This window comes from Parasteatoda tepidariorum, chromosome 4 (genome assembly GCF_982258835.1).
Source record: "Parasteatoda tepidariorum strain Cologne lab strain chromosome 4, Ptep-v5.0, whole genome shotgun sequence".
Classification (NCBI taxonomy): Eukaryota; Metazoa; Arthropoda; class Arachnida; order Araneae; family Theridiidae; genus Parasteatoda; species Parasteatoda tepidariorum.
In genome coordinates, this window is record NC_141758.1 from 60,020,334 (window position 1) to 60,046,456 (window position 26,123).

Sequence of the window (26,123 nt, forward strand, 5' to 3'; positions counted from 1 at the left end):
CTATATTTGAACCATTCAGTTGGTAATTAAGTTAAGTCATATGGATAAGACCAGAAAATCTGGTTTTCAAAATTATAGTTCCTACTACCCCACATTTAATGAAAAATATAAAACTGAAAAGTAAATGTAACCGACTAAATGGTTTTTATGCCATGCTCTAAGGTACAATGATAAAATTACTAATTGCTACCATATTCACCAAACTTTGACACATGTTATAAAACCATATTTTACTGTTAATTTTACTAAAATTATTACCAAAGCAATTTCTTTAAAAATCACTGAGCTTTTTGGTGTTGCCATGGAGCCAGAAACACGGTAAATTTGATTATATTCTGGTAATTTGGACCATACTTTTTTTCAGTGTACATTTGATAGATCAAACTACAGCTGAACCATTCAAACTATAGACGATGTAGTTTATCTACCACTACAAAAATACAATTCCAATTCCCTAGTATATAAGGCATGTTAACTCGATTCAGTTGTGAAGTACCTTTTCATAGATGAAGGTTGACATTGTCTTTAACTTCTCTCCCCACATTGGCTACTTTCGGACGTGATGTGAACACGCCTATCTTGATAGTAACGCCCTCTTTGAACTGAACACACCTACTTCGATGGATGGTCCACATTGAACAGTTGATTTGCTACTTGTGACTGCGACATTGACCTCCTCACGCTGTTGCTTCTCAGTCTCGATCGCACACAACGTTGAGCTGCATACACTCGACTGCTAATGGCAACACAGGAGCTACCACGGCCGTGATCTTAATACAGCTCTCACGCTCGGCACTCAAAAAGTGCGATGATCTTAATACAGCCCTCCCGTCTTCTCACAAAACAGCAATGAATCAATTAGTGGTATCCTATTAATCAAATTCTATCACAGATAAAATTCTGGTGGGGAAGTACTGTAGTGTATCTACCACTACAAAAATACAATTCCAATTCCCTAGTATATAAGACATGTTAACTCGATTCTATGTTGGGGTAACTTTTCATAAATGACGGTTGACATGGTTGATAACTACTTACCCCATAGACCAGGGATGGCGAACCAATGGCACGCGTGCCATTTATGGCATGGGACACACTATTCCGGGCACGCCACCGTTTACAAAGTTCACTATGAAGCGTATTAACAATTAAAATAAATTCACAAAAAACAAACAAAATAAATAAACAATTATTAATAAAAAAATTGACAATTAACGCCAAAAAAAACAATTTATGACCATAAAAACCAAGCTAACAATAAATAACCGGCAAAAAAAATTAGCAGTCTGCTTAAACTAACATCTTACCTAATATAAGTTATTTGTCATCTAATCTGCAACAACAGAAGTCACACTGATGTTACTTTAAGTTGAATTACGCTGATGACTTACACATTGCAAAATGTTTTTCTTTTCATAGTAAATGAAGAGTTTTGAGTTGATAGTATTATTATTTTCCCAATAATCACGAAGTCAAAATTATTTGACGGCACGTCTATGACCTCATTATACAATTTTTTGAAAAAATGGCACGATGGTGCATAAAGGTTCGCCACCCCTGCCATAGACGATTAAATTTTTCATGGTAGAATATAATTGTAGATAGAGATTCATTATAACTAATAATGAATTAATATATAACTTGTTTGTTATATATAGGATCTTCTTGAGACTCAGCGTCCCATTTATTTGAAAAACATTCTGTACAATTTTCACTCAAAGCAAATATCTATATAAAATATAGGTGGTTTTACCCTCGTACGTCTAAATTTTTTAATTAAAACGAAAAATCATAAAAAAGGTGAGAAATTTTATTCAAGTAACCTTTCGGACAGCCTTATGGTACATAAATAATTTAGTACCTGGGTCTTGCCTTGATTTGTTTTATAACTAAAGATCGATTGATTTGTTCGCGAGATTTTGTTTCAAGAACAAAAATAGAATGAGGTACGTAATATAATATAACAAAAATATTTTACAACACGTAAAAAGAGATAAACATTAAAATTTACGAGTTTTCATGCAATAATTGAAAATAATTAAAAAACTATAATTAAATTTAATAAAATTAGTTTTTAGTATGATTTTTTTCGCATCTATGAATTCTTTCTTTTAAGCTATATATTAACAAGAAAAATCGCATTTTCGGCACCTAGGAAATAAGTATGGCAACAATTACTAGAATATAGTAAAATTTACAGTGTTTCTGGCACTACGGGAAGACCAAAAAGCACTTTAATTTTGCAGAAGCGCTTTGATCATGATTTTGAGAAAATTAACAATAAAATATGGTTTTATAATTATGTATTAAAATTTGGAAAATGTGATAAAAATTAGTAATTTCATCATGATACCTTAGAGCAAGGCATAAAAACTATTTATTCGGTTAAATTTACTCTTCAGTTTTGCATTTTTTACTAAATGTGTGGTAATATGAGCTATAATTTTGAAAACCAGAATTACCGGTCTATCGTTACTATAGAAATGGAAAAACTTCCAAATAAATGGTTTTAAAACTGTATATTTTGATTTTACTTACCAGAATTATGTTTTTGTAATGATATAATTTTAAATGAAATTATAATCTGGAAAAAAAGAATTGATAATTCACAAGCAGCATTAAAATTTAAAACTACCAGGTACTAACTATGTTCTTTAATATACAAAAAAGACAGAAAAAACATAGCAATGTGATTTTATTCAAAAACAGATTTTCACTTATTAGCTTTTTGTGATTTATTGAACCAATTGCAAATTTAGGATGCAGAACAATTTATAAATTCGTAAAATTGTATAATAATGAGTGCACGATTTCCGTTAATTTTCAATTCCGTTAATTTTCAGGCGAATTCCATGTTAATCAAGTATTTTCAAAAGGATGCTACTGAAGAGTTACCGAATCAACGAATGTTTTCTCAAAACATAATCAAAATGTGGAATTGTTCCAGAAATGTTATGATTATGAAAATGTCAGGTAGAATATTGTTCGACAATGTCGTCTAAAGTTCATCCTCTGTCATCGAAAGGCAGAAAGGTAAGGAGTTATTTATATGCTTAGATAAAGCACCAGTTTTGTAATTTTATTACCTCATTAAATTTTGTAGTTTTTTCTTTTGATTTCGATTTAGTTTTTTAATTTACAATAATTTGATTACTGGTTTCATCGATTTAAACTTACTATTCTGTATAAGAGGAGCTAACTTTCTACGAAATCGACATTTTTGTGTAAAACTGTTCCAAACCAGTTTTAAATATTTTTTCTTTCTATTTAGTTTTTGGTATTCTAAACTGATATTATCAGATAAATCACTAGGCAATTTTAATAACTCAGCTTCGTTCTTTTGCAAATCAGGCATTTTTTTGAAAAATAAATTTTTTTTAGCTAAAGGGGAATTTTAAAATTCCCATAAGTTTGTAACGTACATAAAGTATTGATGTTGCAACAAAGAAAAAAAAAAGGCTTAACTTCCATTTACTTCCATATACCCAAAATACAACAAATTTGTATGTACACAGGAGTGAAACTATTGCTCCAAAGAATTTTAGGATCAGTTAATTCCGAAGGACGTTGCTTGGATTTGAGGGAACAGTTCTAATGTTCCATGATTTTCTAGAAGAAATGGAGAATCTTAAACAAATTTGCTTTAAAACTTCATAAATCTTAATTTCATGCAAAAAAAGTTTCATTTAACTATTAATAATTATGCTTAACGATTCTGAATCAAATTTCAGATGGATGACCAAAACAGGTTTAGAGATGTTGTTACAAATCATATCCTTTCCGAACAGGTATTTTGATATTTAGGTAGAACAATTAGTAGAGAAAGCACAATTAACATAATACTGGAGAATTTATATGCAAATCACAAAATCACCACTTTTGATATTAAGCAATTTTCAATTCTCAGTTTTGATATCTAGTTATTAGCAATTTTTTATGTTTAGTTACTCGCAGTTATAGTTTTGGATATCTTGTTAATTGCAAGTTTTGTAAGTCTTGTTAATTGAAAGTTTTGTAAGTCTTGTTAATTGCAAGTTTTGTAAGCCTTGTTAATTGAAAGTTTTTATTTGATAATTTTGATTATTCGTTATTTGCAATTCCCAATTTTCGTAAACATATATAATATTTTTGTAGTAATGAAATCATTGCAAAATAATTTTGTCTAGACTATCTTTTCGAAATAAATAATCCAAGTTACATATGAAAGCATGTGTTATATAGTTGTAAGCATGTGTAGTATGCATCAAAAGTTTCATATGAGTCATAACTTTGAACCTTTTTTCTACAAATTAATGAAGTACATTTGTTGTAACTGTAATATAACTTATTGTGTGTTTAATATTTGTCATAGTCATTGTATTAAAATTTATTTTTGATGATTAAAATGATTTTTAAGCCATTTATACGACAAAAATCAAAATAGTTTTCCTGCAGGATTTGGAGAAAAGTGTTAATTTTGAAAAAAACAATTTTTTGTTCATCACATAAAAATTTATCGTTCAATAATTCAAAAAAATTGTAAAAAATTCGCAAAAAAGGCGATGGAAGACGTAATATTTTTCAAAAAATTTTCATTGTATATATTTTCACACACATTTTGGTATTTTCGGAAAATAGGAAGCTCCTATTTCAATATGAAAAGAGTTTCAAACAAATCCCGCCTTGCAAACAATTATAAAAAATTCACAAAGATTCACAAGTTCACAAAAATTCACAAAATTCACAAAGTATCCAACCTAATGTTAACGCAATATATGTTCCGGACTTTTCGGTGCATCGAACGACATAAGATGTTCTTAAAAATTTTCTTTAAATATTTCCAATCTCATGTGGGTATTTTCCCTGTCTTCTGCATTGGTTCAAAATTTCAAGGCTACGAAGTTGAACAATAATAGTCGCAAACCGAAAATTGGTGTCAGCTGTTCAACGACGGTTATAAAATAAAAATAAAAACCTAGAGTAAGCCATGAAGTTTCAACTAGTGAAAAGTAATTTTTTAAAACATCAAAATGAAAATAAATTATGAGAAGATTACTGAGGTTTACGCCATGGAAAAGTTCTCTTCCTATAATTTGTTTGCATTTCGATATTTAAATTTTTTTTTCAGCAATTGGAACTTCATGTCTTACTCTAGGTTTGCCCTGAGTTCACTTTTTCTTTCTTTTAAATTAGTATTGGAGGTGTAAGAGAATTTGTGACAGAAAGTTTCTTTCGTTGCATAGCATCCTCTTAAATTATAATTTGATAAGGATACCGTGTATCGTTAAAGCCTTAAAAGTCCACTAAGAACACAAAAGAAAGAAAAAAGTTTAGGTAACCTTCTGCGTCATGAAAAAAAAAAAAATTAAAAAAAATCAAAAATTGGAAAAGAAAGGTAACACCAGACATTGTACTGGCCTATAAAATGTTTAATTCTTTAATGTGAAAAAACGCGTGAAAACACTGACAAATGAATGTAACGACAAAACATAGAGTAAAAATATTTAACAACGTTCAACATTTCGTTTAAAATTCTTTTCATTAAAACAACAAGAAGAAATAATTTTTTAGCTCTTTTATATGATTTTATCTTATTATTTGAGCCAGGTTATTATTCAGTGTATATATTGTATATTTTTTGTGGTTGTGTTTCCGCGAAGTTTTTAAAACTGTTCGTGAATTTCTGCTTTTTTTTTCTTCCGCGACAAACTTGTAACCTTAAGCATGATATATAAATCTGAATACTGAACAAAAGATTTTTATTTTTAATAAAATGAATGTAGCGTGATCCTCCAAAATCGAACGATGAACTCGCGTTTTCTGCCAGGAAATTGGATATATGGGAACATTCGTGATGAATTAATGCACGCATTTTTCTTGGTTAATAGCCACAAACTTTTCTTCGCGCACAATAGCTTTTTGCAGATTCTTAAAATCGATTCTTCTAAAAATTCATGCTTAAATGATGTTTGCTTCCTTTCAAAAAAATAGTCGTTGTTAACACAAACAACAAATCATTCATTATTTATTCCTTAATTGAAGAAAAATGGGGGCATTTGTTTATCATCTATCGCTCTTATTCAATTATTTTGCTCAAGAAAAAAACTGAGCACTTAATCATCAGGGGAGATTTTACGTAAATTTTTAATTTTAGCCTCAAAAAATACTTATTTATAGAACGTTTTCATTAATGTTTGAATAATACTTATGACAAATTGAAAAAAAAATCCATTCTAATCATTAATTCCAGAAATCGGTAGACGGATCGTGGTGAAGTGCTCCACTCTTCATTGTGTATAAGGAATTGTTAAATAATCCACTGACGATAAATTTTATCAAATTCTTCTCCGCTGATGAGTTCCATAAAATTATTTTGTTTTCCCCCAGGGATACTATATTTTCCCACATACAACAGATTACTTAGGGAAAAAATTCTCCTTAAAAAACATAGAGGTAAATTAAGTTTTTGCGTTGGCAAGCCTTAAAAGGTGGGAATAATAATAATAATTACAGCTACTTTTCAATTCTACTTCATATAGAACATGTAAATATTATTATCTTAAATTGTTCCATTAAAAAAAAAGTTTTAGGCATTTTTTTAAAGTACGCAAAATAAATTTGGTTAATTTTCTGTAATATTTTATTTCTCATACAATATGGGACATTAGTAAATAATTAAGATTAGTTATGATAGTTAAATGGTCATTTTTGAAACAGTTCTCCCCTGCATAATATATTGATTATATTCCCAAGGATATGCATGATAAAAGTGTACGAATAATAAAATATATAAAATGTATCTTTATAATTGAAATTTTCTTTTGGAAAAAATATATATTGATTTGATTTTAGATATTCAAAAATTGAGATGTATATTATGCCATTTTAGCTATTTCGACTTCATAAAGCAGAAATAATTGAAATTATCTTTTATTTTTGTTTTCGCTTGTGCAGAATACAAAAACTCTGTAAATGCTTTTAGACAACTTTTAATGTTACTTAATTGATATTTATCTATTATTTGAAAAATAGTTAAAGTTAGTTAACAGATTTGACTTTAGTAAACTAACAACAGGGCAGATGTGCTGTATTTATCCAGTATCTACATAATTTATATAATCAACTCTTTAAATCTGAAAAACAATTTGAAATTTTAAAACGGTGTTTTGCATTGAAACTTGTCAATTAAATCAATCAAATCTAGCTATAGAAGTCGAATCTAAAATGTGACAGTTTCCTTTTTTGTTAAAAAAAAAACTATTCTTAAAATTTTGTTCATATTTTAAAAATTACTTTTCGGTTAAGGATTTTTTAAGTTAATTTACTTTCATTTAGTAAACTTGTTGGTTTTGAAATAAATACATTTTTGTTAAAGTGTGTTTAGTTAATTTTTATATCATTATATATTTTTTAATTTAAAAGTAGTGAGTTTACTTGTGTTTATCAAAGCTACACTGTAAAAAATTCCGGATCAAATTCCGGTAAAAAATACTGACTCACCTTCTGTAATTTTTATCGGAATATGTTACAGAACAAAAATCTAATATACAGTAATTCGTATAGCAATAATTACCGTAAAATAACTGAATCACTCTAATTAAATAAATACTACTGTAAAAATTATGGTGAAATATTTTACGCTAAAAATGGATTTTACGGTGAAAATGGTTTTTACGATTGAACGGATGATTCACCCGAAGTACTGATACTTTATGCCGTAATTTTACACAGTGTAGTGTAAAGTATGTATATATTTGAATCAGATTGTTATTTTTGATATTTTTAGCAATCAGTGATTTCTAATTTCATCAAAGGTCTGACAGGGCAGAAATGCCAAGTGTCTCCGACAAAGCAAAATGGAGGCAGCGAACTAAATGGAAAAAACATGACAAGAAATAGCAGTATTTGTCTTTCAGAGTCTACGAAGTCCGAAGAAGAAAGACTATCTCTCAATAGGGGAGAAATTTATTTCTGGAGGAACTTCGCCTATGACCTGGAGGTAAACTATTTCAAAATATCATAGCTATTCAACTATTGATCCATAGCTATTCAAGAGGTACACTATTTCAAAATATATATAGACACAGAGGGCGCTATTTTATTTTGATTAAAAGCAAATGAAACAGAAAAGTAATAAAAATTTTTTGGGACCGCTTAATTTTGAAAAACAGGTATTTTTAGTGAACTTGACAAATCTTTTTATCAACAAAATTGAAAGACTGCCACATGGTGAAAATAATTCTGGTAAAATTTATGAACTTGTAAGGTAATGACATTTTTGGAAAATATATCGTTATTCTGGTAATAAAACCAAAAATATGCAGCATTTAAACCGTTCATTTGGTAATTTTACCGTTCGTATTTACTCACCTGATGGCAGTACCAGGTTATTTTCAAGGTAATTGTAGATAGTTAGTTTATTTTAAACTAGTTGCAGCACTAATGAAATACGTAATACAAATATAAAAGTCAAAAAATAGGCACTTTTATGACCGTTTTCTTGAAAATTAACCGATCGTTAAGGGGTTAATTTATTGGAAAATTCAGAATAATTTTCGAAACTTATGATGTAGGGTCAACCATTCCTTAAAATCAATTAAATTTTTTATTTAATATATTCAAAAATTCTGAATAATTTTTAAAAATTATGACGTTTTGTCGACCTTTACTCAAATTCAACTTAAACTATTTATTTGAAAATTCTGAATAATTTTTAAAACTTATGACGTAGGGTCGATTTTTCCTCCAAAATCAGTTATATTCGTTATTTAATTTAATAGAAAATTCTGAATAATTTGTAAAACTTATGACGTAGCGTTGAGCTTTCCTCAAAGTCAACTAAACTTTTATTTAATTTAATAGAAAATTCTGAATAATTTTAAAAACTTATCACGTAGGGTTGACCTTTCCTCAAAGTCAACTAAACTTTTTATTTAATTTAATAGAAAACTCAATAATTTTTACAACTTATGACGAAGGGACCTTTCCTCGAAGTCAACTAAACTCTTTAATTAATTTAATCGAAAATTCTGAATAATTTCAAAAACTTATGACGAGGGGACCTTTCCTCGAAGTCAACCAAACTCTTTAATTAATTTAATAGAAAATTCTGAATAATTTTTACAACTTATGACGAAGGGACCTTTCCTCAAAATCAACTAAACTCTTTATTTAATTTAATAGAAAATTCTGAATAATTTTAAAAACTTATGACGTAGGGTCGACCTTTTCTCAAAGTCAATCATGATGCAAGCATGGAAGACACTGGTCACGTTTTGACTCAGGAATGGAAGTTGGAAACACCAAGAATTGTTCTGGTGGTTATGTCCAATGCCGCCCCATTAACGAACTGGACGAACACCCGCCAGATCAAAAATTTCCAGAAAGGACTCATTAGAGTAAGTGTTTTTTCACTTAATAGATTGCTAATTTATTCTGTTCATACTGACCCATATTTTATTATTGGAATTTTTCGCTCTTTGATACGCTCCGTAGTTCTACGAAAGTAATTAGAATTCAATAGTGTCAACCATATTTAATAATGTTAAAAGTTAAAATTGAATATTAAACTTTAAAATGAATTATTTATACCCATTTTGTTAAATAAATACATTCATTATAATTTTTTATAATGAAATCGTTACGTTCAAGTAAAATATAAAAAATGTAAGCGAGTTAAAAATTGACACATTTCATAATGATAGAGTTAAATACTTAAATGTTTCTAAAAAAACCGATGCAGTGATTATTTGCTTATAAGGCAACCACTAAGCATGTTGAAAGTTAATCACTTATGAAATTTTTTCGAAATTTTTTTTCTCAACAGTACCTCATTAAATTTCTTATTTTAATTTGAGAAAATTAAAATGAGAAAGAACAGTAGCTTCTCGAATTTTATTTATTAAAAAAACACATAAAAATAAACAATGTAAGAAATTCCAGATCAAATTATGGTATAAAGTACCGGCACTTTTGGTGCATCATCTGTAGAATCCATTTTTACCGCAAAATATAATACCGTAATATTTACTGTAATATTTAGAGTGATTCAGTGATTTTTACTGTAATTATTACTGTAAAAACTACGGTATATCAGTTTTTTTTAATCCGCAACATGTTCTGGTAAAAATGGATTTTACAGTAAAAGGTACCGGCACTTACCGCACCGGCTGTTTCGGAATTTTTTTAATATTGTAATGATGATAAGGATGAAATATAACTTTTCAGTTCATATAAATCACTATAAGGTTATACCCAATTAGTAATACTAAAATATAGGATTTAAACTATTTTTTAAAAAAATTTGGTGTTAACAAAATATTCAACTAGGGGTTGCCCAAGGTCCCTAAACTTGCGGGGGCTCCTAAACATTTATATTTAAAAGATTTTAATTTAAGGTTTCATCGAATTCAAATGTACACTTTTCTCAAGATTGTGCCTTGGCGATTCATTAAATTTGTACAATATTCTAATTTTTACTCAAGTTTTTATTTTTTTCTGTGAAAAGTAATTAGAATACTCTATTTGATTTAAAATTTAGGACTGCATTTACTTGATACGCAAAGTACAGTCCGTAATATACACATCACGTGGTTAAACGTAATTTACAAATCAAATTCTCAGTCGTTGCGGCTTATTGGACAAATTAAGCGTCTAATTGGTGCAGCATCGAGACGCATGATGCATATGATACAAGCCTTACTATGCACATTGAGACAACTTATTTTATATTTTATAACCATCGTTCAAAAATCGATCCAATTTTCAGTTTACGACTACCAATGCTCAACTCCGTAACCTTGTAATTTTGAACTTAACCCAGAAGATGGATTAACTTATGGATCAAGTATTGGGAGAAATTTTGCGTTTGAGGATGATTTTTTTGATGGAATTAACCCACATTTGCATTACATGAAGAGGAAAACCACGAAAACCCCCACGGTTTGTCTGACGGCAAGGGGACTCTAACCCATGATCCGTCTATCACGGAGGATATTTTACGTTAGCACTGTTGTCTGTGCAATCCGGGTGCGGAATTCGTATTGACCAGCCATCGCTTGGATTTAAACTCGGTTCACCTCATTAGAAGGCGAACTCTCTATCCCCTGAGCCACCACGGCTTCTGGTGCAGCTTATTTTATTTTATAACCGTAGTTGAACAGCCGAGGTAATTTAGGGTTTACGACTACTAGTGTTCAACCAGGAGCCTTGTAATTTGAACCCAATCCCGAAGACAGGTGAACTTCTGGATCAGGTATGGGGAGAAATTCACCTTGGTGGAGGGCTTTTTAATGGAGCTAACCCCGATTTGCGTTACACGGAGAGGAAAACCACGGAGACATTCCTCTATTAGCGGGACTGCAAAGGGACTCTAATGCATGATCCATCTACCTCTGAGGATATTTTACGTCAGCAATGTGGTCGGTGTGAGTTGGGTGCGGAATTCGTATCGACCAGCCATCGCTGGGATACGAACCTGGTGCTCTTCATTGGAAGGCCAATGCTCTATCTTTAGAGCCACCACGGCTCCTGGTGAACTATATAAAATTATTATTAAAATGGAAATAATATAAATGTTGGGGCCTCTTAAATAATATTCTGTCCGGGGTCTCAGTTTCTGCTAATCGAGCCTTGTCCCTCTTTATGCACTAAGCGTGATATCATGTCGTCGCTTTGAAACTAAACCGTGGTAACTCAAAAAAGCAAGTTTCTCAGTAGAGCGATTTCTAACTTTTCAGGAACTTGCACCGCAGGTTGACTCGAAGTTATGGCGACTATTACAAAATAGTTTACATTAAAAAAACCCTGTTTCTTTACATTTTTCAATGAACCAGGCCTGATTCTTGTAGCATTTCCAATTTTGTGGTAATTTCGAAATAAGTTAAGGTACTTTGAGTTGCAACACTTTTCTCTAAAACTTTTATTAAAAGTGGAGAATTATTTCAAAATACAACGATGTTCTTCAAAATATCCTCCCGAATATTACATATTTCATTTCAAATCTTGACATACAAAAGTGTAGGAAAAAAATTGCTCTCCTGAAAAACTTGCTTTTTTTGAGTTACCACGGTTTAGTCTCAAAGCGACGCTATCTCCTCCAAGGTTTTGTTGCAACTGGCACACTGCTACACTATTCCCTAAAACCAAGATGGCGAATCGCGCCAATGCGATAACGATTTATCTGCTCTCTAAATTAATTCTATGGAACTATGAAGATAACACGTTGTTTCTCTAAAAGGGGTATTTTTTTACACAAAATGACCCAAATATCTCATTTTTCGATTTTTCTTTTTAGTTACTACGGTTTAGTTTCATCGCGACGACGAACAGCCCCATCAAAAACTTTATGATTTCCTCAACGATATTTAATTTTTCAGACTTACCGCTAAGGATAGTTAAAAATATCATTTTCGCAACTTAGTGTAGTAATATTCTTTTTGTTTTATTTATTTTTCTTTGGAAGGCTACCAACACGACAGAAATGTGGATATTGACCAATGGCATTAACGTTGGAGTAAGTAAAATCATCGGAGATGCAGTTCAAGAAGAGATCAATAGAAGGAATTCTAAAGGTCATTTCCAGAAGCTTCATTGTGCTAAGAAAAACCCAAGTTCGAAAATTGTTTTGATTGGTGTAGCGAGAGAAGATTTGTTGAATCATGGGGAATCTTTTGATGGGAAGGTAAACATTTATCGTCGAGTTTAAAGTTTATCAGTTTTAGTTCTTGAAAGTATTGCATCATGTATAATTTTTTTTAACACTATGTTTTAAGAGTTTAATAAATGCATAAATTGAAAGGCAGTAACCCGAAAATATTAAGTTATCATTTTTTTAAATACTCGAGATGGAATTATGGAATAAATAAAAGTAAACAAATTTAGTTTCGAAAATTAAGACAATATAAATTAATATAAGGACTTAGAAAAAACATAAAACTACAATTTAAAAAGTTTAAAGAAGCAGACGACAGTCATTTCAGTATTAAAACAAGTACCATTATCGGTACTAAAGTACAGGTTAAACAGAAATAACAGATTTTTACTTTATTTCTTCGGTTGAAATTAATATTGTAATGATATTACTTGTTTCTGTATAAAAATAAGAATCATCATCAGTGCCGCGATTCAGAATAAAAACAAAAAATTTCTTTACAACGAGAAAACAGAATAAAGAGAAATACAAGATTTTTTTTCTTTAATTCTTCCGCTGAAATTCATAGTTTGATGATGGTGCTTGTTCTGGTATGGTATTACAGCAAGCTCCATCATTATTGTTGGGATTCAGATTAAAAATTTGTTTCTTCAATTCTTCTGTAGAAATAAATGTTCTGATCATATGCTAATTTTGATATTATAACAGGCAGATAGTGAGCAATATCAACATCGCCAATACTTGGGATAAAGAGAAATACAAGATTTCGTTCTTTATTTCTTCTGTTTGATGATGGATCTTCTTTTGGTATTACAAGGACAATCATTATTGTCGAGCACAGAATAAAAAAAAAAATTGTTTCTCTAACTATTCTGTTGAAATAAATATTCGGATGATGGTGCTTGCTCCGGTACATTTACAAGTACCATCATCAGTGTGGTGTCACAGAATAAGGATAAATGTATAAATATAGAAATAATTTATTTATATCTTTTGAAGTACTCAGATGATGGAATACGTTTTGGTAATCAGAATAAAGAGAAATAATGAAAAATTTTATTTCTTATGTGGAAATAAATATTATGAAGATGCTACTCCTACTCATCAAAATGACTATTAGATGTGTTCTTTGCACGTTCTTCTCTATTTTTTGATATGTTTCGGTACAAATATAAATTTCGTTAATCAGAAAAATTTAATTAATTTGAAAGTTTTACAAAAAAAATGCAAAAATTAAAAAATTTATTGATATTTGATACATTTATTAGATAAAATTATTTTCACAAGATTTAATTAACACAATCAGAAAACCGTACGAAAATAGAGTAAATGTACACATTGCTTTCAAATTAATTAATCAAAACTAAATATTACAATTCTCAAATAGGGATTTCAAAGTGTAAAGATCACTAAATTAGTCAGTGAAAGAATTTGTAGCATTCATTTTATATCTTTTTACGTCAACTGGCTTAAACTTCCAATTTAGGCCAGTTACAATTTAAGTCCATTTGCATCTTGCTTAAATGGCCAGACTTATATATTTACTGATATTATTTTCCAATTATCCTTGTGTATTCAACTAAACACTTTTCAAATTAAACTTTTACACTTTTCAAGTCTAAACGTCTTAACTTTTAAAGTTTGAACAGACCTAAGTAATGAAAATAATTATGATGTTTTTAACTTTCTTGGAAGACTATCAAAAGTAAAAATTAACAATGTAAATAATTGAAGGTTTATTTTATGACTTTGAAAAGGCACAAAAGGAAAAGCTTGTCGATCAAAAAAGTTGTAGCAAGCTTCTGGTGAAGTGTTTCTATCCTTTTAATTTCAAAAACCCTTATCAGAAAAAAATCGAACTTATCTATAATTTTCATCACAACTACACTGAAGAGCCAAAAAAACTGGTACAGGCATGAGTATGCAAATAAAGGGGTACGGAGTCAATCAAAGTACAGCTCTGCAATCGGCAATGCGTATATAAGACAACGAATGTCTACCACAGTTCTTAGATCGGTTACTGCTGCTGCAATGCCAGGTTATACAGATTTAAGTGAGTTTGAACGTGGTGTTATAGTCGGCGCACGCGGGATGGGACATAGCATCTCCGAGATAGCAATGAAATTTGGATTTTCAGGTACGACCATTTCACGAGTATACCGTGAGTATCGGAAATCCGGTAAAAGATCATTATTGAACATATTTGGGATACCTTGCAACGTGATGTTCAGAAGATATCCCTACCCCCTCTTACTCCCACTGGTTTATGGACAGCCCTGCAGGACTCATGGTGTCAATTATCTCCAGCACTACTTCACACATTGATCAAATCCATGCCACGTTGTGTTGCGGCACTTCTGCGTGCTCGCGGGGGCCCTACACGATATTAGGCGAGTAAACCAGTTTTTTTGGCTCTTCAGTGTATCTTGCATTTTTATTTGAATAGAAACTGACCATAAACGAACCCATTTTGCCATAATTTTTTTTTAAATATTTGTCGATACAAAAAAAAATATCGGGAACACGCCTTATCAGTGTCTTTCAATAAATTTTTCAATAAAATAATAATAAAATAAATTCAACAGAGTCGACGAATTGAAATCGAAAACGAAGGTAACAGAGTGGAGGAACAGAAGTTCGATTTGAATCCTGATCATTCTCATTTCCTGATAGTTAAGGACTCGACAATCAGCAAGACTGGAATCAACTATTTTTTATTAAGATTGCAACAATATCTAGCAACAGCGCTTGAGCAGCCAAGAAATTCTGCTTCTGCATACAGTAAGTGAGCGTGCACTTAAAATTGCTATTTGATGCTGCAAGTTTTCGTTATTTTCGTATTGTTTCGAGAATATCTTCTAGTAATGTTAGTTTCCATGTAGGAATTAACCGCTGTACGTTGGGTATTATGGAGATCCCAGTGGTAGCTGTTCTTTTTCAAGGTGGAACTGATTGTGCTAGATTGGCATTAGATCATCTTAAGAAGCATTTGCCTTTAGTTGTAATGAAAGGAAGTGGTGGATTAGCCGACATCCTTGGATTCGCTTACGGCGAAATAACTCAAAGGTCAAGTATATCATATTTGGTAATTACTCAATATCTAAAGTGTTAAATAAATTTCAAATAGATTAGAAATTTAAATTCTCTAATGTCGTTTTTTTAAAGTAAAGATTCAAGTAATTTAATATCTCGTTAAGAGTCACCTTACAGAGCATATCGGAGATGTGAATTTGGATAATACTAGGTTACCCAGAAAGCTTTTATCGACTTTTGATCGGTTGTATATGGACAGGGCTGATTATATCAGAATGATTGAAAGCAAATTATGCGCGCATATTCTAAAAGTTAGAAATCGAAAAAAATATTCATCCCAACTAGACGAATTTTAGAGAAGATTTGGCTAAAAACGTCCAAAAATTTCAAATCAGGAGGGTTTTTGACAACCTCCCCCTTTAGTTAAAACTTTTATTCTATGATGGGGATAAAAATACCCAGTTATTCAGCCAAAGAATAGAAGAGTTCCTCAAAGGGCAATATTTTGAAATTACTGAAATATTTAGAAAAGTTGTGAAAAAAATGGCACAAATGCAATCAATGTATATCAAAATTTAATTCCACGTCCCAATTCTTCTTGAAAATTGGCGAGCAGCCTAATATTTTCCCGTTTCTATTTGATTCGTAAATTGTTATTTAATTCACTAGAATGGATTCTGAAAAGTATTTTAACCTATTACGGACTATATTGTTGAAAAATACCAACGTTTCGTAATGATGTTAAAGTTCCTTCAGCTAAAAAGTGATTGGGCATTTATATTACTTAGACTATATTAATATTTTCTAGTGTTAGCTACACAACAAGTACTTCAGTTGCAAAGTCTCGTAGTAGCATAATTTCAGAACAAAATAAAAATTATTTCTTTTATTAATATATTATGGTAAACACAAAAGTCTTGTTTCCTCCGAGCATAAAATAATAAAGTTATCAGTTTTTTTTTTTTTTTTAAATATGGGAACATAAGTCCTTAATAACTGATGCATCTTAATTAGTACATACTTAAATGACGATTTAATTCATATGTTTAACTTTATAAAGCTTGTTTTATCATTGAGAAATTTCATATGCTTAGGATTAAATCGCCATTTATATTAACGTTCTTTTCCTTTTTTTCAGGCCTCAGGGTGTTGCAGATGCTGAGTTTTGTGAAAACTATCTTAAGCCAGAACTTTCTCGTAAGATATCAGACAAATTTCCTAAGCTGAGAGACAACAGCTTGTCTAGGAATATATTTCGTGATAGAATAATGGATTGCATTCGTTACGCTAAGCAAGTAAGCATTTACCTTAAATTTTTTAACAATAGATCTGGCAGTTATTTCGCTATAATTAAATTTGAAAAGTCAACTTTATACAACGCGATGAAGTATAAAAATATAATGGGCTAAAATCCTAGTATACATTACACGTTTATTGAGATTCTGAAAAATGTCGCGCTATCGCTTGCCGCCAAACTGCAAAATCACACCACGAATTCCAAAATTCAAATGCAAAACATCTAAAAAGCAGTAGTCCACAGAAACTCACCAAATCTATAACTACAGATTGCAAACTTTATCGCCCTCCCAAGCATCGCCAATGTCGCCAAACCCAACGTGTAATGTATACTAAGATTAAGCCCATAATAGATTCAAATTCAAAATACTTTTAACGAACTATTATGGCTGAATTAGATCAGTAACTTAACTGTTGCTGAACAAGCTGCTATTAGGGAGATTTCGTACTTTTACGTTAGCTCTGAAGATTTGAAGCAACTGTACATGGTCGCGTTTTCTTTAGATGCAACGTACCTGTATGTTATGTTGGCGTGATTAACGCTACAAAGACAAATCTACAAGTACGCTGTTTATGGCTGTTAAATGTTGTTTTTAGTTTAAGCCTACCTTCGAACTTAAAACGTGGATAAGGAATGCAAATTTAAAGAAATATATAGATGAAATTTAGAAATGAAATGCGTGATTTTACAACAATTGCTTTAACGAAGAGATCATCTACGTCCATTATAAATGTTTTGTTTTGATTTTTTAGTCAAAGTTAAAACGATATTCCACTTACGGATTTTTGCGTATCACTTACGTTACGCACTGTCATTTACGTAAGTTTGATATTTTTTCACGGGTGCATGCGCATTTCACCGGAATTGCGCATGCGTACTAAGAGTGAAAATGCGCCATTACTTAAAAATCTTACATACGGGAGTTAGCGTAAAATCACGAAATTTTCCAAATAAATAAAACTATACCTTTGAAAGATTTCTATAATAGTCTACGCCTGCATAAAAAAAACTTCAGACATAAATGTTTTTCATAATTTAAGGACACAGCGCATGTTCTAAAACATTTGTGTGGCATAATGTTCGAGATAGAACATTTTGGAAAAATATTAGATGTTTTTAAAAAATTTTCTAAAAAAAAAAAAAAAAAAAAAAAAAAATCTAATTCTGTTAAAAATGTTTGAAATACGGAAAATTAATCTTCGCAATGAATAATAAAAGCCTCATTATATTTGGTGGTTATTCATAAAGATAAAAAACTTTTATCACCAGAATGTCAATGTTTCATCACTAAGTTTACTAATAGTCTCACTCACGAATATTAAAATGAATGTCTTGTAGCTTGAACCTAAATACTTGATGCACATTTTTTAAATATTCATATGGCTTTTTTTTTACATATTGAAAACATATTTTTTTACATATATATTTTTACATTTTTTTACATATCAATTTTAAAAAGACTCGCTTAAATTACTTTTAGAATTTGTTGATGGATGATTCTTTCATAAATATCTGACCAAATATTTAAATATTGAATTAATTCTAAATTAGAATTTTATTTTTTATATATATCAAGTTTTGTTTAAATAATTTGTTAACAGAAATTAATTGATTTCCAATTACTTTTGTTTATTAGAGTTACTTATAGATATAATTAATTTGTACATGAATAAAAAGTTTGGAATTTGACATGAAAATTAAGACATGCTTAGAAAATGTGATTGTTTTAACTGATTTTGAATCAATTTTCAGATGGATAAACTAAAAACATTTAAAGACGTCGTTAGAAATAATTTCTTTACTGAGCAGGTATTTTGACATTTAGGTAGAAAAATTAGTACAAAGAGCACAAATTAATATAATAGTGATGAATTTATCAGTAAATCTATAAATTCGTCATTTTTATTATTTAGATATTCACAACTCCTAAAGTTCATAGATATTCATTAATATTTTTCAGTAGAATAACTTGATAAAAAAATATTTCTTTTTAACACTTTATAGATTAGTGCAGCATACATAAAAGCATGTTTTAATAGCATGTCTTGTAAGCCAAATATAGTCCTATGTCTTTAAAGTAAAGTCTTTGTGGAATATGGAAGGTTCTTCACCGCCAGCTAGGATTGAAACAGGGACCTTTGAGTTTATTATTGGATATTCAAACCACTATGGAAAGGGGTCTAAAACTCCAATCAGGATGAGAGTTTCACGTTGAGAGATGACGTGGCTGTGGGACCATGGCCACGTGGTTACTTAAGGGGCCACTTACATTGCATGCAAAAGAAAATTCGCACATAAACCTTTTTTAAGAATTTTTCGCAGGTTAATACAGTTCATCAATCGAATTCTCATTAGTGTGCAAATTTTTTGCATGCCATTAGAATGGCTCATGAGATCGCAGCTGAAAACCTTTTCTGAAGAGGACGCCATAGTGCGGGAGAAAGTTTCCATCGCAAATTCTCTTTCATCTCCATAAGTAATTAAAGAGCCGCGATTGCTCAGGGGATAGAGCGTCCGCCTTCCAATGAGGTAAACCGGGTTCGAATCCCAGCGATGGCTGGTAGATACGAATTCTGCATCCGGCTTCCACTGACCACAGTGCTGAAATAAAATATCCTCAGTGGTAGATGGATCATGGGTTAGAGTCCCTTTGCCGTCAGGCTAACTGTGGGAGGCTCTCGTGGCCTTCCTCTCCATGTAACGCAAATGTAGGTTAGTTCCATCAAAAAGTCCTCCAAGAAGGCAAATTTCTCTCGTTACTTGATCCAGGAGTTTCCTTGTCTTCTGGATTGATTTCAAATTTACAAGGCCATGGAGTTGAACATTAGTAGTTGAACATTAGGGTCGGTTGTTCAACGACGGTTATAAAATAAAATAAAATAAGTAATTTAAAATTCAAAGTATAGAAAAAGTGAGTTCGGGCAAACATAAACTAAGCCAGAAAGTTTCAATTGTTGAAATAAGAAATTAAAAATATCAAAATGCAAAAAATTTTTTGGAAGAGATAGTTTGAATTTTTTTTTCAGTATTTTAAACATGACTTTTGTCTGAACTTAATGTTCTACACTGTAAATTTTGAACTAGTCATGGAAATGAGAATGAGAATTTTGAACTGTAAATTTTGAACTAGTCATGGAGAAGAGAATTTGCAATGACAAGTTTTTCCCGTGGTATAGCGTCCTGTTAAGAAATCTGCTGAGCTCAATCATAAAGATTCGAAGGTACGCACCTTAAACATGCTAATTAATTCGAGCAAACGATATTTTAGTAACGAAATCAGATATACAAATGTATATTTTCTGAATGAACATACCTTTTTTTAGACATATTCGGATTTCTGGCCCCCAAAATATAGGGATAGCCCAAATCTGGAAAATATTGTCCCAATAGTTTTGCAAGGAGAATGATCGGAAGTTCAGACACTTTAATGCTAATTTTACTCTTTGGGTATTTCGCAATGAGTCGAAAATTTTTTAAGAGAATTAAAAAGTTTTTTTAAACATAATTATGAAATTCATTTATCTAAAGATAATTCCATTCAAATAATAATAATTATTATTATTTATTTATTATTTTATTTATAACAATAAAAAAATTGAATTGTAAAGTATACAAGTTTTTGCACCATTTTACAGAGTGTAATTTTTTATGTCAAAATACAAAATTTGGATAAATTTGAATAATTCGCTCGAATAATTCCTGATAAATTTTAAAAAAGTCAGATATTTGAAATTCGATTTCTCAGGTATTCTCAACTATTCAACCGATTTTGCTCAAATTTTGTTTTTTGCCATTTAAAATTACATTCTTTAAATTTTAATAAAAATTTGAAGAATTAAAATTCAAAAAATTTAGACTGTTATTAAATAAAATTATAAAAATTACAAAATTATCATTAAAATTATTTTTGAATAAACAAATTTTATAATTGTGTTCAAATTTTTCCTAAATTGATAAAAAAATATCAAGATATAGCGAAATTTTGCGAAAAGTAAAATTAACACTAAGGGGTTCAAATTTTCGTCTTCTCTCTTGACCAAACTATTTGAATCATATTTTTCAGACTGAGCTATACTTTGGTAGTTAGGGATCATAATCCGTTTACTTAGAGAAAATGCGTTTTTGTGTCCGATTTCGTAATTCAAAATGTTATCTTCACTAATTAATTAGTAAACCGCATTGTACCTTTAAGATTGACATTTAGTACGTGAAATTCCGATCATTTGATCAAAAGCACACTGTATATTCGAAGTCCATGGTAATAGATTTAAATTAATTTTCGTATCATTGAAATCATTTTCATATAATGAAAATATTTCGTTAGTTAAAAATAGCTTTTCTTTCTACTTAATAACCTTATATATTTCTGTTATTAAGTAGACGTTTGTTTTAAATTAGTTTGATAATCAACGCAGTAAATAAAGTTAGTGATTCATCTTATTTCTAGTGATTCGTTAGTGATTCATCTTAAGTCTTCATTTTAGAAGAGGTGAAATTAAAAAAAAATAGAGAAAGTATTTTATTTTTATACAATAGATGTACCTCTGTGTGTAACAGATTTTTCATTATAGTGTGTAAATGTAATTTTTATGTTATGTATAATATCATATTGTGTACATATTCTCTTCATACTCTAGAATGACCAAGTGTATTTGACAGTATTGAACATATACGAACATAGCTGTAATCTTGAAAATTTAGGGAATCATCTTTTGAGATCTCTATTCAAATGTAAGTAATATTTCACAATTTATAATTGTTCAGCAATTATAAATAAACCACGTAGAGACAAATAAACATAAATCATCCTGAAAAATATTTGGTCGGATGATACAATTTGACTAAGAATGTTCAATATTTTTTTCTTACGTGGTTTATTACTGTAAAATTGAGAGACCCAGAAATTAATTCGCCATAATATTTTACCAAACAAGAGCACACACTCAAGAAATAAATTTTAATTTTACTTTCAAAAAAAATTTGCAACCAGCCCTTTCATAAATTTATAAAATTTAAAAAGATTATCTCCTAAACTTTTTTTTACTTGGTGCAGTCAATAAATTACGGAAATAGGTTATTGCAGGTTATTATAGGTAAATAACAAAATAATTGGTCATTAGATTACACTTAAAATATGTTTTGATATTCGATAATAACTTTAATAAATGTTTTCCAAAGTTAAGCTTATTACCAATAGCTCTTGTTTGTATATATCTAAGTTCTACTATTATAGGTACTAGGTTGTACTATTATAAAAGACTATGAAATAGTAAACAAAGGTTTCCAATTGTTTCACTAATTTAACTCACATACTTTTATTCTTTCTTTAATGTTATTTTTTTATGTTAATTAAACATCTATTTACCATTCAGTATTTAACAGATTATGACATAAAATTAAAAGTTAACATCTTAAAATTGGAAGCCTTGTTTCTTTTTTATGCTAAAGCTATTGAATTTTAATTGATTTCAAGTAAGAGTTTTAAAAATAAATGCATTATTTTTTTGTGAAAAACTTAAGATTAACTTACTTATGACAATGCAGCGCAGGTGATTGATAACACTAACTGGCATGCTCAAATGCATAAAGACCTTTATCTGACACTGGATTGGAACAGCCCTCACGTTGCCATGTCCGAAGTATTTTTGAAAGATCCCTCCAATAAATTTAAGGTAAATATTCAGAATTATTTCTTAAAGTTTTATTTTACGATTTATTCCATGTTTATTCCCTGTGTGTGGATTTGAAAGTTATACAAGGTGCGTTTAAAAGTTTGGTGGTTAGGAAGAATAAAACGAATGGAAATGAGATATGGAACTTTCATACACCCTCAAAGTTTACATCTGTTAGCGATTATTCATTTTTGACATCGTCCATAAAGTTGTAAGAATTAGTCTGAAAAGGTTTCATATAAGATCAATTGAAGCACTTATGTCACATGGCAGAAAAGGGCAAAGATTTTACGCTTAACCAAATCTTAGTCAATTACCAGTCATTGCTAATTCTTAATTCTTTCAATATCCATCTAGGTGCCTGCCACAACATCTGTCACAATAGCTTGATTATATCAGTCATTCCATTACGTTCGTTGATTTTTGAGCAGAGTTTGGTTTATCATTCATGGTTTCCTTTCTCTCCCAAAAATATTTGTCGCTTTTGTTTCGTTTGACATTTGGGAAAGCCAAGCACGCCAGCCACTGGCGTTTGCGAATTAAGTCAGGAAGACGCGCCTTTTGGTTGACAAGAGAGGACCGCAAGGGTGAAAGTACTTAGCTTACAACTTCTCGGATAGATAATAGCACCACTCATTTGTGAGACCACTTCCACAACTTTGACATAGATCTGAAGGGGATTTTCTCTAGATTCCTATACTCATGGTACAGCTCAGTGATCGACCACAGCACTTTCAATTCTACCCTTCACGAGCACGCATATCTCATGGACATATCTTGGTAGGTCTTAGCGGAGTCCGATTCTCTGACCACTGGGCAACCAAGTCTCCCAAAGCGTATAAACTACAAATAAGCTCATTTTTTTGCTCTTGGCATTTGTTCCATATGCTTGGATAACACGGTACAAACTTCTGACGTTGTTTTTCCATTTTGTAACAAAACTTCATGTTCGCACCATTTCAATTTGACTCAAAGTTTCGCACTCAACGCTGAACTGATTTTTCTGAGATTGTAATCAGGTTTCTTTGGTACGCTTGGTCTCTCCATAGGTTTTTTTTTATACACACATGGTCGAGTTTTCAACTCATATTGCTTTTCAGATATCCACCTATTCAAACTTTTTAAACACATCTTCTATTTTCAAACCAAAATGCTAAAGTAACCTTTAAGTGTTTGTGTGATAAAGCTTACAAATTGCTGCTTTAAATATAAAAGAAATTTAATAAACTACGAGGCTTCGCCCCCTGCTCGCTGGCGCTCACCAACCCCCGGAACTGCTTTCGCAGTTCATTTCGGATTGCTTCGCAATCCGATGTTCGCTTTGCTCGCTCATTGGATACGCTCTTAACGTCTAGCTTTCGTATATTTTTTGAACTCTGAAGTTCCGAAAACTTTTCACTGTAGAAAATTCTAAACCAGTGCATTTCAATACTAATTTGAAATTGCTAACAGTTCACATATTTTTCTTAATCACACTATTCTAAATTTCAGTTGTTGAGAAAAGTAACTGTTGTAAGTTTTGTTTTAAAGTCCTTCACAGCAGAGGGCTAAAACCATGTATTGTAAAACAATATGAAATAGTACTGAGCGCCGGATGTAAAGCATCGGCTTCGATGAAGATAATTTTGCGAGAATTCTTTTGATAATTCGGTGAGAATTCACCCGATTAGACATATGATGCTCACTACGTGCTCTTGCGCGCCGAAACCTATCAATTAAAACGTATTAGCATTTTATCTAACATGGATTAGCCATATGATGCTCACTACGTGCTCTTGCACGCCGAAGCCTTTCAATTAAAAATGAAAACTGTTGCCAGCGCGAGAAAAGAAATATCATCGGTTTTATTGATACATACATACGTATTAGCGTTTTATATAATATAGATACTATAGTAAAATGTTAAAATTTAATCCAAATAGCCTTTGATATTTACAATTTTAATACAACTGAAAAGCAGTTTTTAAATAAACAATTTCAAGAAACTGAAGCGATAATATTTTACCTGATTAAAAAACTTCACCCACTTCAAAAATATACAGATTGGAAATAACAGTCGACATGTTTCAAATTGTATTTAATCTTTTCAAAATTAACTTAATTATAAGAGTGTGAGATACTTTTTTGTTTGAGAAAACAAGGAGAAATTTGAAAGAAATAGTCATATTTGAATTTCAGTTAATTTTGTTTTAAAATTATATAGTATTTCTCGTTATGCGTATTATGTAACATAAAGCCATGATTGAAAAAAAAAACCTTACTTCTCTTTATCCAGACAATTTTATTTTAGAATATAATAAAGTTTAAAGAGTGTTTCTAACATAATTTTTGAATAATATTTAGATAGAAAAAGATGTCTTCGAAGAGGCCATCTTGAGACCAAATCGAGAGAGTTTCGTAGACTTGTTTCTGAATCAAGGTTTTCAAGTTCATAAGTACCTTACACCTCGTAGACTCATATATCTTTTCAAGAGAATGAGATATCAGGAGTTTTTTCAAACTGTTTGCTGGGAAGGAGCATTAGGATATGGGCCGGTACGTATCTACTCCCGTTTTTGTCATTTCTAAGCTTAATTTTAAGGGGGGGGGGAATTAAATTTTACTTAGAGAAAGTACGTTTTTTAGTCTGTTTTCGTAACTTAAATTATCGGTTGCATTAATTAATTAGTATATTTGAGGTCATTCCTTCGAACCATTAACCCCTTCCTTCTCGTCCCGTGAAAATGACGGGGTGAGGTTTCACCCTCTATTTCTCGCTCCCGTGAAATTTCCGGGCAGTAGTAACGCGCCAATAAGAATAAGACTAATTCATTTCTTTTGCCCGAGAAACATTATATTTCTTATTTTGCACACCAGATGGCAGTACCAAGATATTTTTAAGGTAATTGTAGATATTTAGTTTACTTTAAACTAGATATCAGCACCAATCAAACACGTGTATTTTGCAAAAATAGGCAAATTTCTTGACAGTTTTCTTGAAAATTAACCGATCGTTAAGGGGTTAAGATTGAGTCATAGGACGTGAAGATCCGATCATTAGATCAAAAACTATTCAGGGTGGTCCGTTTATTATTATTTTTTTTGCACAGTTACGTAATATACTTTTTGCTGATATCATACACATTATTATGATAGCTTAAAATTATAGAGCTTACAAGAGTTTCTGTTTCGGAAGTCAAATGATTAAATTTATACATACTTTAAGAAAGATGTTTTGTAAGCAAGGTTCAGTTACAGAATATTAAAGGCTTATATTTTGAGCGTATCGTAGACGTTCTTTAAGATTTAGTTTTTTTCGTTGACATTCATACAAAAAACACTCCTTTAAAACAGATATAAAATGGTTAATAGCCATGGTAACGGACTATATATTTGCAACCGAAAATATCTAAAATCCGTTTTACGTGCAGTTGCTAATAAAAAGGCGAATGTGCAGTAGCACCTGTAATTTTTTGCTCATTTTACAGAGGTTAGAAAAGACTCGGAATAA

General features: G+C 30.7%; 1 protein-coding gene across 1 annotated transcript in view; it reads left to right on the plus strand.

Annotated features, from left to right (window-relative positions):
* LOC107443287 (transient receptor potential cation channel subfamily M member 8) overlaps positions 1–26,123 on the plus strand; it is a 73,615-nt gene that overhangs the window by 10,085 nt on the left and 37,407 nt on the right. Inside the window, exons 2-11 of the mRNA XM_087162184.1 lie at positions 2,844–3,033; positions 7,766–7,978; positions 9,198–9,377; positions 12,443–12,661; positions 15,217–15,412; positions 15,514–15,697; positions 16,803–16,959; positions 21,599–21,692; positions 22,506–22,633; positions 24,977–25,168. Coding sequence (XP_087018310.1) covers positions 2,992–3,033; positions 7,766–7,978; positions 9,198–9,377; positions 12,443–12,661; positions 15,217–15,412; positions 15,514–15,697; positions 16,803–16,959; positions 21,599–21,692; positions 22,506–22,633; positions 24,977–25,168 — 1,605 coding nt within the window. The 5' untranslated portion in view covers positions 2,844–2,991. The remainder of the gene's footprint in view (positions 1–2,843; positions 3,034–7,765; positions 7,979–9,197; positions 9,378–12,442; positions 12,662–15,216; positions 15,413–15,513; positions 15,698–16,802; positions 16,960–21,598; positions 21,693–22,505; positions 22,634–24,976; positions 25,169–26,123) is intronic.